Source organism: Balearica regulorum, chromosome 6 (assembly GCF_011004875.1).
Source record: "Balearica regulorum gibbericeps isolate bBalReg1 chromosome 6, bBalReg1.pri, whole genome shotgun sequence".
Taxonomy (NCBI): domain Eukaryota; kingdom Metazoa; phylum Chordata; class Aves; order Gruiformes; family Gruidae; genus Balearica; species Balearica regulorum.
The window spans coordinates 21077890-21098327 of NC_046189.1; the positions used below are offsets into that span (position 1 = coordinate 21077890).

The 20438-nt window shown below is 38.3% G+C and overlaps 1 protein-coding gene across 4 annotated transcripts in view; it reads right to left on the reverse strand.

Annotated features, from left to right (window-relative positions):
- The window catches only part of MYO3B (myosin IIIB), a 209017-nt gene that overhangs the window by 153354 nt on the left and 35225 nt on the right, over positions 1–20438 (reverse strand). For all 4 annotated transcript variants that reach the window (XM_075756693.1, XM_075756695.1, XM_075756694.1 and 1 more), the window contains exons 9-10: positions 19666–19742; positions 7507–7652 (exon numbers count right to left, since the gene is read on the reverse strand). In XM_075756693.1, coding sequence (XP_075612808.1) covers positions 7507–7652; positions 19666–19742 — 223 coding nt within the window. The remainder of the gene's footprint in view (positions 1–7506; positions 7653–19665; positions 19743–20438) is intronic.

The following is a 20438-nucleotide window of genomic DNA, read 5'->3' on the forward strand; positions in this document are numbered from 1 at the left end:
ATTACTGGCTTTGCTAGGCCACCTTCCCTTCATAATTTAGACCCTTCTGTTGGAGATTTGAAAATATATTCCAGACAGATGACATGTTAACAGAATCATTTCATGGTTCAGTGTCTTCGCAGTATGATTTATCTTTGTCTCTAGGCACTGGAGGTCCCTTTTCAGGAGATTTATGAGTTAGATCCAAGAATTCATTTTGATGAGGGAGAATGTGTGCATCATTGCAAAACAGAACATTAACATTTGCTGTAAGATAATGCTTCCTTCTCATTAGCAGTTTTAAGAATAAGTCTCATGCATGTGGTATCACAACTGTTTCCGAGACACTGCATATTCATATAATAAAATGTTCATGAATGAAAGAGGTTTTTAAAATTTGCATTAGTCCATGAACTTGTATCCCCTTCTCTTCCAAAATCTACATAATACATACAGAAATAAGGTCTAGAAAGCTAGTATCCAATGAAACATCTGACTTAAATTTTAACTGGGATTTTCTTATTCACTCCACTTTTGCTATCAGATATTTGCTGCAGACACTACATTGTCTGTAGGACAAGAAAAATGGTTAATCACTGGAAGATGCTTAAGCATCTGGCCCACAGCTCATATTATCAAAAGTACAACATTAATACTCACATACCTTAAAAAACACAGTGTTTGCAAAAGCGCTCAGCATCTAGCATCTCCTGCTGTACAACACTGGTCATGTTTTCAGGGGAGTGCAGCACTGTGGGATCACATATTTTTCATGCCTGACTTGAGACACTTGGTGAATTCATAGAATCATAGAATGGTTAGGGTTGGAAGGGACCTCAAAGATCATCTAGTTCCAACCCCCCTGCTGCGGGCAGGGACACCCTCCACTAGACCACATTGCCCAAAAGCCTCATCCAACCTGGCCTTCAACACTTCCAGGGATGGGGCCTCCACAACCTCTCTGGGCAACCTGTTCCAGTGCCTCACCACTCTAACAGTAAAGAATTCCTTTCTAACATCTAATCTAAATTGACCCTCCTTCAGCTTAAACCCATTACCCCTTGTCCTGTCACTACACTCCCTCATAAACAGTCCCTCACCATCTTTCCTGTAGGCCCCCTTCAGGTACTGGTAAGCTGCAATTAGATCTCCCCAGAGTCGCCTTTTCTCCAGGCTGAACAATCCCAACTCTCTCAGCCTGTCCTCATAGCAGAGGTGCTCCAGCCCTCTGATCAGCTTTGTGGCCCTCCTCTGGGCTCGCTTCAACAGCTCGATGTCTCTCCTGTACTGGGGCCCCCAGAGCTGGACGCAGTACACCAGGTGGGGTCTCACAAGAGCGGAATAGAGGGGCAGGATCACCTCCCTCAACCTGCTGGTCATGCCTCTTTTGATGCAGCCCAGGACACAGTTGGCTTTCTGGGCTGCAAGCGCACACTGCTGGCTCATGTTGAGCTTCTCATCAATCAATACCCCTAAGTCTTTCTCCTTGGGGCTGCTTTCAATCCATTCCTCGCCCAGCCTATAGTTGTGCTTGGGATTGCGCCGACCCACGTGCAGGACCTTGCACTTGGCCTTGTTGAACTTCATGCGGTTCACACGGGCCCACCTCTCCAGCCTGTCAGGGTCCCTCTGGATGGCATCCCCTCCCTCCAGCATGTCGACCACACCACACAGCTTGGTGTCGTCAGCAAACTTGCTGAGGGTGCACTCGGTCCCACTGTCCATGTTGCCAACAAAGAAGTTGAACAGTGCCGGTCCCAGTACCGACCCCTGAGGGACGCCACTCGTCACCGTTCTCCACTTGGACATTGAGCCATTGATCACAACTCTTTGATTGTGACCATCCAGCCAATTCCTTATCCACCGAGTGGTCCATCCATCGAATCCATGTCTCTCCAATTTAGAGACAAGGATGTCATGTGGGACATTATCAAATGCCTTGCACAAGTCCAGGCAGATGACGTCAGCTGCCCTTCCCTTATCCATGGATGCTGTAACCCCATCATAGAAGGCCAAGTTTGTCAGGCATGATTTGCCCCGAGTGAAGCCATGTTGGCTGTCACCAACCACCTCCTTATTTTCCATGTACCTGAGCATAGTCTCCAGGAGGGTCTGCTCCATAATCTTGCCAGGCATGGAATTCTGACAGTTCACCTGTCCTCAGGATATCAGCTATTTTGTCGAGATAAATTCAATCTGTAATCACATTTTATGTTGCTTGACTTAATGAAAGGAAACCTTTTTACTGTTCTATTCAAACAGAGACTTCTGGTAGCTGCAAGACAGAGTTCTAGATGTGAGAAACAGTGTAAGTGTGTCTGATTCATGACAACGATCAACCATGTCAGTTCAGCAGTGCATGTATGTCACCCACTTCGCACTCCAGGCAGTTTGTAGTTACAGTTTAAAACACACTAAAAATGGAGGACAGGGAACAACACATCTGTTCACAGTCTTTCAACTAATGTTATTTATCTAACAGAAGCATTTATGGGCCTTTCACTAGAATCTTCGTAATAAAATCCTTACCTTGAACAAGATGGGGGAAGAGAACTGCAAATAAGAAAGGATAAGTCATGTTCTTTATTTAGAAAGGCACAGCAATCACACAAGACAGTTCCCACTCATGTTAAGGAGATGGAGGAGACAAAAAGAGAGACAGACGTGACTGAGGCCTTGTTATCTACAATGTCCTGTTAAGAACTATCTTCAAACAAAACACTTTCAGCAGACAGGAACAGGATCCTGATTAGTGACAAAAGTATTTGAATCTTTTTCCAGCAATGCTGAAATGACAGATGTGAAAACTATAAAATAAAAACAGTTACACAAGTACAGAGGTAGGAACTCAGAGCACTAATGGAGAACGCAAAAATCAAACATCTTAGTGCCATCACAATTTTCCATATTATGAACTTCTGCCTTATGGACCAGCCTCCAGTCTTATTTGACAGCTCACAAGGCTATCACTGCAAGTTCTGTCATTTCTCTAGAAATACTAGCCTGCACAAAGAAGTAGGACTGGGAAAATCCTAATTTCAACAGTCTTCCAATGAGATATATACCTAGGGTGTTCAGAGAGAACATTCATGGCAACTGGAATGTTTTACTGTGAGATATATTGTTTTCCATTAATGTCCTCCAAAGAGGGGAATGTAAAATACTTTGAATAGAAACGCTGAAGATATATCGGGATTTAAATGGGCATTAGGGGCCTCCTCTTCCAGCAATACCATATGACCCAAACATCTTGGGGTCCTATGATGCATCCACAGACATGCTCATTTGCAAGCCTCTAGGCCATTCAACCTGAAGCTTAGTCCACCCCTGGTTCAAGTTATATAATTCAGATGTGGATCTGTGTTAGTTGGAGGTGTTAAGTTTAACAGAAGCCTTAAGTTTGGGAATAAAGTTTCCTGGCGACTGAAATTTTGAGTATGCTTTGCTGAATATTTAATTTTCTAAAACAGTGTCACTCTAACCTTCTCTTCCATGGTTATAACTGCTGTATAGAAAGTATAGAGAAGTGTAATTTCTTACCTACTAGAAGAAAATTTAGGCTTTGTGACTAGTACCATCTAAATTTGATAACTTACTTGCTTCTCGTTTAGAGAACACAGTGTAGGATGTTTGGCTACTGTTAGCTTCTCCCATTTTCCTGCTTAAATTAGCACATGAAAACAGTAAAAGCGTAATCCTTCACATGTGTTCTACACAAGAAGACATCTCCAAAGATCTTGGGGATATGTAACTGCTGTGACTGTTAGTACAAAATCATTCATTCGATGGTTGATTCAAACCCTATAAAGTCAAAGTAAAGACTCACTGATTTCAATCGTATTAATTTAAGACTAGCTCCACAGCTCACTAAGTTGAAACTCAATGCCAAGGCTAATGGCACAGTTACTGGCTGTCTATAGGAAAAAAACCAACGACTAAACTAACATAGAAACAACTACTTTATTCCCTACTTGGGAATGGAAGAGTTCTGTGGAAACACACGCACAGATTTCTGCATCTAGTTTTGGCAATTTTGCCATTACTAACATTTTTAAGTACATTCATGACAACAGATTATTCAGTGCTTGATAATAAAACTTGAAAACTATTGCAGTTTTCTGCTAATGTAAAAAATCAGCAGCACACAAAACAGAGCAGTCTAGCACACAGAAAGCAGTCTAAATAGAAAGATATGGATCAACTGTAGTCAATAATGTAAGGAAACAAGGAAATAATTCCTGGTAACTCTCTGCCTGAAGGATGTCCAAGTGTCATTTACTGTGAATAGCAATTTCACCTCTTCTTCTCCAAACTAAAGTCACATCAGCCCAATCAACAAAAATTATCCTGAGAGAACACATACAGAAATCAGATATATACAGTAAATCAACAGTCCATTACATTTATTGCTCATTATTCACAATTTTACACTTCCAGATAAAATGGCGGTGGACTGTATGGTACCACACTCAAACCATAACTGTGCAACACACTTTGGTGTCATTTGGTATTAGTGCATTTAGTACATTTAACAATAGCTGAAACCTGATTTGCCAGTTTCACATCAAACCACAAGAAACCACAGCTGAAAGAGGAGCTGTTACCAACAAATTAAATTATGTGTATGTCTATCAGAAATTAGAGTATGGGTACATACACAAGGCTGGATTTATATAAGGTTATATTACTTCCTGACCCAGGTCTTGAAACTACTTCCAGAATCCCAGAATTAGAAGTGTGTGCCTTAGTATTCAGCTCCATTGTACTCCAATATTAATGCGGTTTGAATGGCAAATTACAGTTGTGAGATAATTTCAGAAACTGCTAGCCTCCTGCTAGTGGCCATTTTCCAGGTGAAAGCAAAACCTAGCTGAATGAGTTCTTTCTCCCTACATCCCTCAGGAGCACTAAGCTCCAGATTTCACTTGAGAGCAGTGCTGTCACCATCTGAGAACTGAAGGCAGTCAGCTGAGTGAGCCCTTCCTCTATCTTACCAGATGCGCAGAATTATGTCTTGTTTTAAACGATGGGTGGAGCAGAGCCCATGGTAGGGAAAGCCCAGGCAGGCAGCCTCCTACAGAAAGCTAGTGGTTACCACCCCTCAGCTGAGACAAGAATTTGAGCCGCATGAATACGCTGCCTCTCATTCACTCCACGCTAACCTAAGCTATTTGATTGCAGGTATCAGCAGAGCAATTTTAATACATGAAGATCCCTCTGCACAGCACAAATGCCTCTGGAGATGTGACAAATGCTAGTCTCAGTTAAGAAACTTGTTGAGTCCGGAGTCTAACTGTAGTCTCACTGAGCCAAAAACTAGGGCTGAGAGCTTTGGCTCAAATACACAAATGGATGCAGAGGAAGTCTTGGGCAAGTGCTTGAGAAGCAATATGAAAAACAAAAGAAAAAAGAAAAAAGAAAAAAAAGAAGGACACAGCAGGGTTCCTTTTCTTTTGATTGGCTCTTACAATGACATTAAGTCATGTGAAGGGGGGAAAATAGGGATTGACCGTACCTTTCATCTTCTCATAAGGCAGCTAAGGGTTATCAAATAAAGCTACAGAGTAGCACACAAACGGAGAGAGTTCTTCCAGTAAAATATAGCTACCTTGTAGGCTTATTTGCTACTAGATGTTATAATAGGTGAGAATTTGTATTGGATAAATTCAGAGATGATAATCGAGGATACTAACTATGTAAAAATGACCAAATGACTTAACATTTGCATTTATAACTTCAGACACAGATATTATCATGAAAGCAGAAAGTGTAAAGATGTCAGATCCCTAAGCTCAGAGGATTTTGGATTGAACAGTCTCAGAAGGTGAGGTGCAATGCTTCTATACATAGCTGCTTGACCACTCAACAGGCAGTGCTTGGAAGAACCACTTTCAACCTGAGAAAAGCCTCAATGCTCATGTTGAAAGTGCTGTTAGAAATGTGTGAATTACAGCACAGATATCAGGAACTGCACTAAGATTACTTCTAAACTGTCAAACAACTACAAGAGGGGAATGCACCTTTTGATCGAATTTACTATCCCTCTGAATTGACTTTAAACAAGTACTGGGAGAGAAGCTCTATTTCCTATACCCCAGGCCCTTATGCCATCCAGCACTCATCATAGGCCACTTTACTATGAATGCACAGTTACCAGGAACAGAGTTATAGCTCATAAAATGCAAAGCAGAGGGACTTAAAAATTGCTACCATTCTATTTAGTAAATGTAGCCATTATTTAATTCATCAGATAGCAAAACAAAGGTGAAGTATCTAAGTCATACAGAGATGTTACAACAAATAGGGAAAGAGGTAAACTATAGATAGAAATCAAAGCCTCTGTGTGCCCTGTTCTATGTACCTTCCCACTGCTTGGTGTTACTTTTGGTATGACTTCTGTCCTTTTAAACTGTTTCGAGAGCTGATAAAATTTATAGATGCTGCTTTAGTAATCTGAAGCCTCCCTTACTGCCTTAATTGCCAGGACCTGTTTTACACTTGTACAAAGGCACCAAGATGAATCGCTGCTTCGGTATGAATTATTTTGGCAAGAGTGGTGGCAGTTCACGTCTGAGCTGGGTAGAACGAGATAACTAGATGACGCAGAACCCAGCACAACTGCATCTGCATATAAATAGACTTAATCAGAAATGCAAATTGCAATCAGAAGAAATTTTAAAGGCCTATGATAACTGTGCAGATAACAAAAGGTCAAACACTTGTATTGCTGAAGGTTTTAAACTGCTATCAGTCAGTGGTGATTCTTTCTTTATGAGCAAAACGTGGAAAAGACAAGTATATGCCAGTCTAATCGATGACAGACAAATTCTTTCTATATTTCTTCTATTATTACAAACTGTTATGTGGTTAAACTCTTGTTTTACACTGTCAATCTCATCTTAACTTATTCAGGAAGACTCAACGAAATGAAAACAAAACAAAAGCAAAACCAGACAGCATGAAATAATACAGATAATTTGCATGACTATGCACAGAGGGAATTTCTATCCCTTTTTCATATCCATGTATGACAATCCAAATCTTCACATTTTAACATCCTTGAGTAAATGAAAAAATAAATTACGACTACAGTTTGCTGAAACTATCAGACTGCTTCATAGCATTGTCAAAATTGTGTGGTAAAACAAGCCTAAGACTCTAGGGGAATAACATTTAAAAACATTATTCAACAGTTACAAATGCTGGCTTCTTCCTCTTTTGAAACAAATGTTTTCATCAATAGCAGCTATAGTACTTTTGAAGGGAGGTACCTTAATATTATATGATTTTATATTCTAAGATAAGAATAAATACGTACATCTTTATCATTTCAAGGCGTTCTAAATATAAATTATTGTGTAAGTCAGGCTGAAAGAAGAAGTCTTTAACATTACAGCTTTTTAATGTCTTTTCATATGAGAGTTTCTTAGGATTTGAAGCACAAATGTTTACCAAATATTTCTTTCTCCTTTGACTAGATTGTCTTTGAACAAACTAGTGAGTGAAGAGAGCCATCTAGTGCCATACCTTGGAATTTTAAAAAGGGTTTTCACCGGATGCATGTCAAATAAAGGAGGGTCTCCATCCCCCAGTTCAATAGCTGTTATTCCCAAGGACCATACGTCACATCGAGCATCATATGAGTAGTCATACTGTTGTTCACAAGCAATGACCTGTCAGAAAAAAGCAGAGAAAACAACGCTTTAACCTAATGCACAATTCACACCACCCTCGTGTGACATGAAAGTACTTTTTTGAGTCACGTCTAAAATCCTACGTAGCTTTCAAATCTGTATCTTTGCCTGTATATCCCAGTTAGGAAAAAACCCACAAAAATGTAACAGTAAATTAGAACTTGTCTTAGGTTTGTCTTCTTTAAAAACAATTCCCTCTTTTTAAAAATACATTAAACTCCATGATATGCTTGAAGTATCTATACAAAGAACACTACTGAATTCTGGTTTTGAGAGCACTTCTTACAGAAACCTATTACAACAGCAGAGAACCCTATTGATGTTATTCTTATTAACTTCTATGACTATTCATGAGGATAGACTGATTTGCACAGCTGTTGTTTAGATAAGAATATCCATCAGTCATTTCTGTCTTTTTTTTTTTTTTTAGTTTGTCTCTACTAGATTTGAGTAGTTAAAAAAAAATCTTAATTAACATACCATGTACCTTGTCTAAGAAAAACTGAAGTTAACAGGAATCTCTCCTTGGACATCAAAACTGTTTTACATCACAAACTTGATGCACACTTCCAGCTAACCCACTGTTTACATTCTAATCATAAGCTAACTATTCATATAAGCTGGAAACAATTCTGCATCTAAACGTGATATTCAAACTAAAGTTTAAATTTAGGCCTTATCTTTGCAAAGGGATCAGACAAAAATTGCAGCTTCACTGCCTTTTACTGTATCACGATTTGGAATCCTGTCGCAAGTTTGTCTTCCCAAATCTCATCAATCAGATCAACTGCTTTGAAAATTTTTCAGATCCCCACATATTGCTAGTATCAGCTTCCACGATTCTTCTCATAACTTAAGTATTGTTACTAATTTATACTTAAGATAAACAGAATTTCTGATAGCATGACTTAGGGTGGCTGTATCTATGTCCTAGAAGACACTTCTTTTTACTTCTGTATTACTTCTGACTTCTTGTGTTAGGGCTTCAATTTGGGACAATGCTTTGCAGAGAAGCCAACGTGCAAGTCAGCACCCCCCAGGTAGCTGCTGGCAGAGAGCCACTCACAGCCTGCTCTAAGAAAACCTTTCCTGGGGAAGCTGCTGATTCCAGCTTAACCTCTTGGTTACTGTCTCCACAAGCTGCACCTAACAGAGGTGTTCCTGCCTCTGGTAGAGATTCCATCCAACAGGCATCTCTTACTCTGGGATTCATGACCCCATCATACAGCACTCATCATTTATTTTATCAGAAATCAGGGGTGTTGAACATTCTAGTTAAAATAATACCAGAATCTTTGGGGGTTTTTTTGGCAGTAAAGTTGGGCATTAGTTAATTCCTTTGCTATATACTAATAGATAAGTTCTTTTCCTAGAGCAAATCAGTCCAGAAAAATTAAGACCTTTCCTGAATTATCTATCATTGTTTTGAAATGTGTTGAGATCTCTCTCTTCCTCCTCAATTTTTCCAGGTTAGCATTTCTAACTAAATTTCTTTTCATACTCTACTGACAGTGGTACTTCCCCTTTATTGCTGTAATGTCAAAGAATCTTCTGATAGAGTATTAGACCAGCGTTTCTCAATTATTGTCTGAGGAACACTAGTGATCTTTAAGACATGATAAAGTGATCAGCAAAATGCCTGCAAACCATTTGAGAACATACATACACATTCCCCTACACATCAACTATCAAATAAACAGAATGGGGAAAAATGAAAGTAAGCACTGCAAAAGAGGGTTCAGGGATTTTTTTCTCCAACTTGAAGAGGCAGAGTTTCATTAGTTAATGTGGTGTTTTTCAAAGTTGTCATGCAAGGATCTTTTTCTCATCTCCCTTCTCTTCAACAGAATGTCTTAAGTGAAAGCTCTGAAATATTTCTTAGTTCTTCAAAGAGTTCATTATAGCCTTGATCTCATCCCAGAGATCCCTCTATCTCTTAAAAAAGATGAGTTTTACTGTGCAGTACATAGATTCTACGCAACTCAAGCAGAGCGCTTTAAACCACCACCCTTATTTCAGAAGCCTATTGTGATAATTTCATTTCTTTATACTGTGCCTTAGAGAGAAGGAAAGAAATAGAGTTTGATGTAAAAACTTGTAAGAAAGTCAGCATGGAGATCCATCAGAGATACTTAAATAATATATTCTACAGTAGCCATATTTGCTGTTGGGCTGAAGTCTCCTTCATTGCAGTTTTGCTCAGAGATTGAAAGTGAAGCTTGTATTTCTTGATTATTTTTGTTTCTTCATACAGTTCCCCAAATCATCTGTATACTCAAGGACACTTCCTCAAAAAAAACCCCAAAACAACACATCAGCTTCCAAGGCCATGACTCCAGCTGCAAGTAGCTTATCCATGTGTGACTAATTAAATGCACTGTGTTCTCCTTTTTTTTTTTTTTTTTTTAAATACATGAAAAATACTTATCTGCTTGGTTAAAAAGCTGCTAGAGCCCCTCTCCTGGAAGTGACTACCTCAGAAGTTGCCTGTTTCTCATCAGTCTGCTGAGTCCTTTGCAAATATTTGTCTATTTGTTCTCAAACTTTATGACTCAGAGGAATATATTTTCATTTTCAAGGAAAGGAAAAGAAGGACCTGCTCAAGGTCACACTGGACTTCCCCAGCAGTGCTGCAAACATAGCTGGTCTCCCACATTCAAAGACACCACCACTTTTTCCTCTATAAGCACATCACAATTGCTTCTAACTACAGGCTGATGGCAAATCTTACTATGTATCTCAGTCTTCGAAAGTTTAACAAGCAACACTAAAATAATATGAGCATCAGAGGCCTTTGCACTCATAATGGATGGGGAAAAGAAAGTATACTGCAACTGCTGTTTTAAAGAAAAAAAAGTCTTCGAGCTTTTCTCAGCTTCACAATTTACCTACCAAAGAGAAAGAAATGTATAACGCATCTTTGTATGTCTTCTGCTCCACAGCTAACAGCTACACCTCCAGTAAATATGGTACATAGCAGTAAAATGACACTATGGCAAAATACTGGTACTCTAACCAAGGGGAATTAAACACTATCAGATTCTCCTTCATTCTACTATCAGAGCCTGCAGTGATTCTTTCAGAAAAATATTCCCCTTAATCTGCATTCGCTTTGTTTACAAAAATTCAGCCAGTGGACCATGCAACCTAGTACGTTTTAGACAGTTAGCTTGACTATAGTGAGATCAGCCTCACAGAAAACATACAAAATTAACTGCTCTTCTGACACTGAGTGTGCAGCACATATATGAATTTAATGATCACTTCGGTTTGAAACAAGTTTTCAGGTTCTGTGCGATTTATTATTAGAATTTACCAATTTATGCACCACTGAGATAAACACAAAGGCCACTCATTTTAATTTTTAAAGCAAGCATCAAATTTTACAGCATTTTCCTTGATGAAAGGTGCACATTGGCAGTTTGCTTTATATGTTAGCTAACAGACAACATTCTACCCTGAAATCTGAAGGAGTTCTCTCAGTCATAGTTTACAAGCTAAGAACTTGCGAATGCCCCGGTCCTATTTTGCCTTGAAAATTATTGCAACTCCCTGCAGAGCAAAAATTTCTACAAGCCAAACACAAAAAGGAAAAATGCCATTGACTTATCTTTTATTATATTCCTGTCTCTATCGGGAACTCAGAGATATTTATTTTTTTGGAAACATCTGTCCTTTTCGTACAGAGTTCTGGAGCTGAGAGTGCCTCTCAGCACTACTGGTGCCTGCTCTGCCCAGCGTGGCATGAAAACAGAGCCCAGAAGAAATTATCTGAAACTGAAGAAAACGCTACTTGCTTTCTCTACCTTCTGCAAAGACATCATCACATCTGTACCTATTTTATATCCAGCAAAATCCTCCTCTGCTTGTACAAGCAAAAAAGAAGAGGTAGTTTGCTTTGCTGCAAATGCTATGTTCATGGCAAAGCTTCAGGGGGGGTGATGTAGTTAATCTTGAGACTTGCCAGTAAACACCATGGGAAAAAGTACTAAGTCTTTCACTTCGGCATGGGCTGGTTATGTGCGTGCAGTGGCCCAGGTTGCTAAGGAGACAGGCTGTCACCTTTTGTATTAGCTGTAATTTCATCATGATTTCATGCCCAGCCACACTGCTGTAGGATGGAAAGTGCCTAAACACCACACAGAGAAACAGACAATGTGATGGTACTCGTCAACACTAATTGTGCTGAGGGTCACACTGGGACAGGGTGAGGTGGGGGAAATTCACTGGTCTGGCAAAGACGGCACGTAAACAAACTACTCACACTAACTGGAGGGAATTTAGAGAAACCAGTGATGAGGCATTCTGCGTGATTTATCACTTCTACAGAAACATGAAACTTCACAGAGAAACACAAGATGATTCACACCCTGGCAAGAAGACTTTATATTCAAGGATATAATTCTACCTGCCTGAAATCAATGCAAAGATTTCTTTGAATTTCAGCAAGCCCATAAGTAGATCATAGGTGGATTTAAAAGAAAGAAAACAGGTAATATGGAGAACTAGCTGTTATTTGCTCAGTGATCATACTGACTTGTGGTCAGGGAGGAAGCTATACATATGTTTAGCTGAAATAAAATACATCAAACCCTTTTAAGTTTACCCAGAATTGTAAGAAGTGAACTTACTTTCATTTTGCCTCAGCATATACAGTGCACATACAAAGTATAGCTGCAAGCATACACAATACCAATAACAGCAGTACAGATGTGCTACCTGGAGACGACTGATACACAATTAGCACTGGTGACCCACTGCAGAAAGGAGTCTGGAGTTAAAAGGTTGATGCTCGTGAAGAACGGTGGTGCTGTACTCAGCTGACGTAGCTAACTAAGCAGCTTATGAAGTGTGTGAGCACAATGCTGAAAAGCACTGCGTATGTAAAATGAATGTGGCACAAAATTGTTACCCTTGCTGCAAGGAGAACAAAATTGCTAGCTATGCAAGTCAAATGAACTAAACCAACTGAACTTCTGTGCTCCACCTGACACTGTGTAACCCAACTTAATATTATATTTCCTATGTAGATAAATTAAATATTATTCTAAGTCCTAAGCACTGAAAACAAAACAAAACAAAAAGTCTTTCATGATAGCATTATCAGCACTGGGGATACTGAATTATCCAGACCAAAGTGATATCTACCTATCTATCTCTATCCCTCCCTCCCTCCCCTCAAGAACATTGACATAATTAAAAGAGTAAATTTGTGATTGAAATTGGCTCCATATTGCTCCATTTCCTTATTTAGATTTCAGGTCCTTATTTATTATCATCGTACAAATTTTTCCATGGTGTATCAGAACACACATTTCTTGTTCAAAATGTTACCAAAAAAAAAAGTAATTAATATTTTAAATAATTCTTATAAGTAATTATCACAATTAATGTTGATTCATTGAAAATTAATTATATGTCAAGTAGTCAATTGTGTTTTAACAGCTGTGAGTAATCAATTTTCATTTTTAACTCCCCCAAGTGAAATATTCCTGAGACCATTAGAGTGCTCTGGCAGCAGGCTATATTTGTAGGGAAACCTAATACCTTTCATTGGGCCAAATGATACAGTAAGGAAAAACAGATAAGCTTTCAAGCACACAAATCTATTTTGCTTTATACCATGAGACCATCACAGCCTCAACACTACTAATACTAATGTCATTGAGACATTTGATTTCTGACCCACAAATTTACTCCTGAGCAGTAAGGATACACACTGCACACCTCACACAGATTTGTTTCTTTCACAAATAAACTGAAAACTTGGCGGCAACTCCAGCCTCATAACTAAACACATTTCATGTAGGGATCTCAGTGCAGGGCTGTGTGGTACTGAAATTATTTTCTCTACTGGTTTTGGTTTTTTGTTTTGTTTTTTAAATCTTTAAGCACTCTAGATGAAATTTTTACACCTCCTCTATAGCTGCTGTTTAGGTTGGAACAAAACAGAAGCATCTGCAACCCCTCCACATCCCTTCACAAGACTGTGGCCATGTTATCAAGGAAACTGGCAAGGTACTGAGGTTACCTCCAGCTGCCACCTCCTTTTCAAACCCTCCTACCATGCTAGCCCAACTAGCTAGGTCAACTCTCCTGGAGGCAGAGGAGGAGGTGACGCATTCTGCCAGACCTCACTCTGCAGGGAGAGCTCGCTGATGCTGTCCTGCTGTGCTCTCTGCCTCTCTTGTGTGCCATCTCCTTTACAGAAACCTCTGTATTCCAGTTCAGCTTTCTGAATTCCACTGCTTTCCTTCTGGACTTTAAGTAACTTCAGCATAACTCCTTACTAGTGCAGCTTGTTAAAGCTTGGGTTTGAGCAGAACAGAAAATTAAGAAAGTGGGGAGGAAAAAAACCAGGGCAGAAACTGCCATTTCTTTTATTTCTTTATTCAATTCCTAAAGATCTGTGTTCCCAAAAAGATAACTTTGTTTAAATCATGCCAGTCAACTCAGAAGGTGGCATCTCAGAGTCACAAGCATTTTAGTTATATGTGCCCATATAGAGACCTAATTCTATCCCACATTCTGCCATTTACCTGCTCTAAGTCCTTAAGCAAGTCATTTCATTTGTGTGTCCCTCAGTTCTTCCATACAGTCTTGCCCTCTCTATTTAGAGCAATGGTTCCCACACTTCCCCCCCAGCTCTGCCTTCTCACATTTACTCTGTAGTAGTTCCTCTCTAGCATGCCCATACCTATTTACCACACGTACCATAGGCCCGCACTCAAACCCAGTGCTGCATTGCAAGAGGACAGCTAATATTCCCTAAAAATAATTTCTAACACACTGTGGTGTCCCACTACTTTAACATAAGTAGTATGTTAAAGTAATTTCAAAATGTATACCCAGTAGGCAATTCCTTTACACCCTAAACTTAACATACTATCATAAATATAGTAATGTTAAACAACAAGCAATTGTTCAAATCACAATGTAATAAAAATCTACTTTTTAAATTATTTAATGCCACCATTCTTTATCTTTACCATTTATCACATTTATTATTTTTACCCACTAAATGTGTGGGATTTTCAAGTATTTCACTATTAATTAATCATGATGTCAGATAAACACAGATTCTGTAAAAGCAGCAGAAGTTTTCTCTATTCCCATCTGTGAAGTTTCTTCCTAAAGACAATCAGTTATTTTTTTTAAAATTATGTTTTCAATCTTATCTCAATTACTATAATTCATGAGGTAAAAAAGCTGTAGTAGAAGCTAATTCAGTAATCTATCTTATCATTGGCTGTAAGAGAATAGTTACTCTACCTTCATGGAAGATGTTATAAGGAAATATTTTCAAAATTTTCCTTATTAGAGAAGGTACATAGTTCCTTATGTTTCTTTATCACAAAATGCACATACTGTTTCACTGTACAACTGTTTTTAAATGGCTTTCAGGCAGAAAAATAAGTGTATTCTTGAAATCTACATCCTATTTATACTGAGCGGTAGATTTCTACAGTTCATTATAAATCAGCATTTACAAAATTCCATGCTTAGTTGGCATGTAAAGTATAGTGAAAATGTGCATATCAGAAGAGTTAATTTTAGCTAATAAGGAATTAAAGTGAAAAGACCTAGAGCTATTAACAGAATGTTGACCTTGAATCCCATGATGTAAGCAAAGGGCTGGCAAATAAGCTAGGTTGAAGTGTGACAAAATAAGAACAGTTTCAGGCTAATGTATCACTGTACTTGTTTAGAGTTAATCAAAAACATAAGCCCAGGTTAGAGATGGGGTTATCTTTCCTATGCTCTTTTTCCAACTCACTATCTAACTACACATGAAATGTATTTACTATTAAATGGATTTTTTTGGGTAATTTTTCATGTCTCCTACTATACAGAGGTAAATAAGAGAAATCAGCCCTAATCTACCAAAAGGAAAATGTTCTTTTGACCAAATTCTAAGGCCTGAACACAGGTCTTACTGTCATGAATACTGGCTTCAGTGAGCTTTGAGGCTTTTCAAAATTAGATTTTTCCCTTTATATATTTTTCAACTACATTAATGCAAATGACTTTTTGGAGTGCATTTTTTACCAGTTTGGTTGTTTTTTGTCTAGATTATGCAGAGACACAGCTCTGTACAGAAAGAATGCAAATATTACTCATTGTTTCAGGATTTGACTCATTGCACACATATATGATCAGATTTAAAGTTTAAAAAAAAATACAAAGGAACATTGGAAAAAGACAGACAATTTAAACTAGTGACCTATTGTTCTAACACTTCAGAAATTTATTCTGATGCTCTGAATTTTATCCCAGGAAGTATGCCTGGATTCAGCAGGGGGAAGAAAAACAATCTGTTGTCTCTAAGGCAGTCTTACTGATCATTACTTCATCTTGGCAGGATGGTAACAAATACCCAAAATACAGAGTAGACACAGCTTTAAATAATACTGTGACATCTGAAATCTTCTGAATAGCAAAATAGAGCCAAGATATTACCTCTGGTTAACTCATTATTACAGAACTCATGTGATTCCTTTACCAATGTCTCAGTTTTTCCTACTGTCATGTGTGATATTTCAATACGTAGTTCTTCAAAGGATCAACTATATTTTAATTATGTTCCTTTTAAAACATAAGTATGCATGCAACACTGTCATTTTTAGCAGTGATCAGTAAAATATAATGGCATACTTCCCATGGCTTTAAATTATCTTCAGCATCTCTCCAGTTCTTTCTGACTTCAAGTATTTTTTTCTATTTCTGTTCTTAAAACTAGATCTGGGCCAAGGAAAACATGTACAGATTCTAACTGAGCTTGTTTCAAGAGTCAAGTTTCCAGCTAGATCATGATAATATAATTATATTTGAAAAAAAGGAAAACTGCAATTCTATTTGAACTAGATTTTTTTCAGTTCCGCATGGGAGACTGAAAACAAGACATGTCAAGGTTTAGAACTAGAGGCGTAAAAGCAGTTCAGTTCAAAAATTTCAAATCTGATTCCTCCTGATAGCATTCAACACAATTTACTTCAGCATAATAAAGCAGATTTTAGGTAACTTGTGTTTGGCAACAGGCAGCTTTAAGCATTCACCATACTTAAGCCATCCTGCCGCCTTTATCTTTTTTTGGCATGCCTGTATTCAATGCGCCAGTTTCTGCATGTCTATGTAAGTGCGAGACAATACTAATTAGGTTAAAGAGCAATGATTGATTTTTAGTGAGTATACTTTAAAGCTGCTCTCAAACTGACTCATCCTTGCCAAGTTCCTCTGTTGCTTTCACACAGCCTAGTTTTTCCCTGTATTTTCATTTTTCAGCAAAAATTTCTGTTAGTCACACGCTCTGCTCAAAACAAATGCTCAAGGACAAATCTTTCTGATCTGTCCTGTTGCTGCTAAACAAGCCTCACAGTCATCAGAAAAAAAGAACCAAGATGTTCGAGTCACTCAAAAAAAGCTGCTGCGTTTCATGCTGCCAGTAAGAACACTGAGCTGAACAGAACATGTTACGCCACCCCCAGTCACTGCTATTTTCATATTAACTTATGCTATTACAAGTACCATGCCCTATACATGCCTTTGATACATTTTGCAAACTTCATCTTAAAATACAATGGTTTTCCTCATTATACAGACTGTTCCTGATCCAGGCTGATCCAGTGATTCTAGTTTCCAGCACATTTGTCTCTTGCTTATATCCAGTTATTCCTGTCAGCTTGAATAATCTTGCATCCTTCTTCTCCACATTTTCGTGAGGTTTACCCTGGAAAATATTCCCTGTCAGCTTCATTTCACAAGGTTCATTTCCCTGAAACACTGCTATAGTCTCTTCCTCCAAGGCAAGCTTTTTCATCTCCCCACTCCACTCTCCCTTCAGATTAAATCCACCTTTCTCACCCTTAGATAAGATGAGGTCCTGTGATTGCCTTATGCATTGACTGAGGCTCCTAAGTTTCACATACAGACAGTAAAAGTCCAATTGAAAAAAAATATAAAAATCCTAGTCTTCATGCATTCTGTTTCTCTCACTAGTAACAGTTCCTTTCTATCCAGATATTTTATGGTATTTGGGGGTTTGACATAGATTGTGTCCTATGTCAAAACCTTTAGGCAGCAAGATTTTTGCAACTGTTAAGTGTTTTTCTATTTTTACTGATCTCACCATAGTCTCATCTAGAAAACACTGCTCCTAATAAGCTGTTACCCAAGCAAATTTTTTCATCTTATTGCAGTCCTAATCTTTCATCTTTCATATAAAAACTTGTTTGCACATTCTAAAAATACCAGAAAGATCCTCCCAGAAGGTAAATTGCACCTCACACATTGGTTGAAATATGTCATTCTTATGAACACAAAGAAAGCAACTGTAGTGACTTGAGCACGAGTGTTATGCAACTTGTCATTTAAAAGCCATTTCAACAGCAGCATAACGGGTGCCTGAGCATCTTACAGCTGTTTTGCAGATTGGCCCATCTATGAAGCCTGATCAATGTGGCTGACGCAGGCATGCAAATGTGATATGAGTTACTATGTTTATTGTACTGGGTTGGTTATTTTGACAAATCTTTTCAAAACAGAAAGCATTCTAAGCTACTTCTGTTCCTGTTTTGATGTGCTGTGCACATAACATATCTTTGTTACATGAGTGTTGTATTTTCAGGTCCAAATTTTTCAGATCAAGATCTCTGCTCATTTCTTTGGCTTTTAACCTCAAGAATGAATATTTTCAAGCAGGATGGGAAGATAAATTCAGCATGATTACTGCCTTTGAAGGTGATTATTCAAGCAAAAGAGTACTGTAAAAATAACTTCTAATAATCTGAGTTCAATAAAATATTTCATAATACGTCCATTATTGTCTAGAGGAGTATTTTATAAAGGTTTCAGAATGTCTCCAACCAAGGTGATTCCATAAATAATGCTTTCACAGTGGTTTCTAAGGTATCTTGTGTCTCCTTTGTGACGTAAACTGGTTGTTATGGAGATGGTAAAATATCAACCATTCTTTGTGAGACTGTGCAAGATCAATTTTGGATCCGTTACAGCAGCTTCTTTTCTCTGCTCAGCTATAATCAGCCGTCCTTAGCAACAGAAATAGATGTATAAAAAGTATAAAATGTTTTAAAACAAATGTTTGCACAATACTTTTAACTGTTTGACATACAGAAATAGACCTGTCTGCATTTGTAACAGATGCAAATTCCATTCCAAATTCCCCCAAATTCAAATACGTCTAATAGCCTTCAACAGAAATGAGGCTACTACTGTAATGAAGGTTTAACAACTTACAAATAAACAGACCACTCCCTTTTCATTCCCTATTTTTTAATTTCATAATCTATACCTTACAAAAATATTTTTTGTTTTTTAAAGTGGGGAGAGCAAAGATTAATATCTTTCACCCCAAATTTAGGGAAAGTACATAAGGGACTTCTGTTCAACAGTGTGTTAAAACTTTCTAGAGCTTCATGAAATAGAAAAGGGTTATGTCTGGGGAGAAGTACGTAAAAATATGATCTAAGATATTTGGGTAGGCTGCCTGTAGAGTATTTTTCTCTATGTTTAATCTATGCTAGTCCATGTGTCTAAGTGCGTAGGCACCCAGTCAATGATTACGGTTAAAGAACACATAGCTGAATCGGGGTTTTGCAGAGTCCTGTAGCAAGACAGGAGTGTGGGAATTCCTTGTTCTCCTCCCAGTCTGTATTTAGAGGCACAGACAAGCACACGAAAACATACTGTACTTGATTGGAAAGTCATAAAATTTTCAAGGAGTCCCTCAGTTATTTGCAGATTATCTGTACTTTTATGGAAACATTACAGAGAAGTAAATAATGAAGATTACTAGAAATCCATGTTGTATATTCTAATAGTACATTCATTTTACTGAACAGGGGCCTAGATGTAAAGTAGAAACACAGCCATAGGGGAAGGAAGAAAAGATATCCTTTTCTTCTGCTATGTGGTAATGGCAACAAAGTGTGCATTGCAATGAATGGAGACAATCCAGATAGGAACGTTTGCCTACCTCGGGTGCCATCCAAAAGGGTGTTCCCACTGACGTGTTCCTACGCAGCCGTGTGCTGGTGAGCTGGGCTGAAACACCTGCAATAAAACAGATACAAAAAACTTGGCTTCAAATTCATTCTGTCATTTCAGTCAGTTTATTTCAAGTATCTGGAAAACAAACTCCAAGCCTGGGAATACAGCTGCAGAACACGCCTGGCCAAAGTAGGTGCAGCATTTGTACTGAATCCTTTGTTTGATTAATTTCAGGTTGCTGGTTTTTTTTCAGAATTGCCAAGAGATTTTTTTGTGAATGACTTTCAGTTTGAAGCTCTTTCATTCAAACTCAAAAATTCAATTGGTACCTAAATATCAGACGACTTTCTGCTGTTTTCATGAGTATAAACAGGAACTATTCAAATTACAACTTGACTTTAAGCCTTCTGTTTCAGAAATTTACTCCCTGAACAGCACTGGCAGGAAATTTGTTCACTAGAGTATTGGCAGAGGCTCCTATTCAACAAAACATTTATACATTTGCTTAAGTCTTTCCCTATTGAGCAAAGCATGGAAGCTCAAATGCGCACTGCAGCTTGTACTTAGGGAGTTAAGCACATGCTTAAAACAAAGCCTGTGCTTCAGTGCTTTACTGACTGGGGCTGGACTACTGAAGCACAGCTGAAAAAAGGAAGAAAGAGTTAGAGTTAAATCAAACAACGTTAACAAATTAGAATGAACTTTCACAGCAAATTTTCTGTGCTCTGGTTGACATATAATTGAACTGTAGGGCTCTAT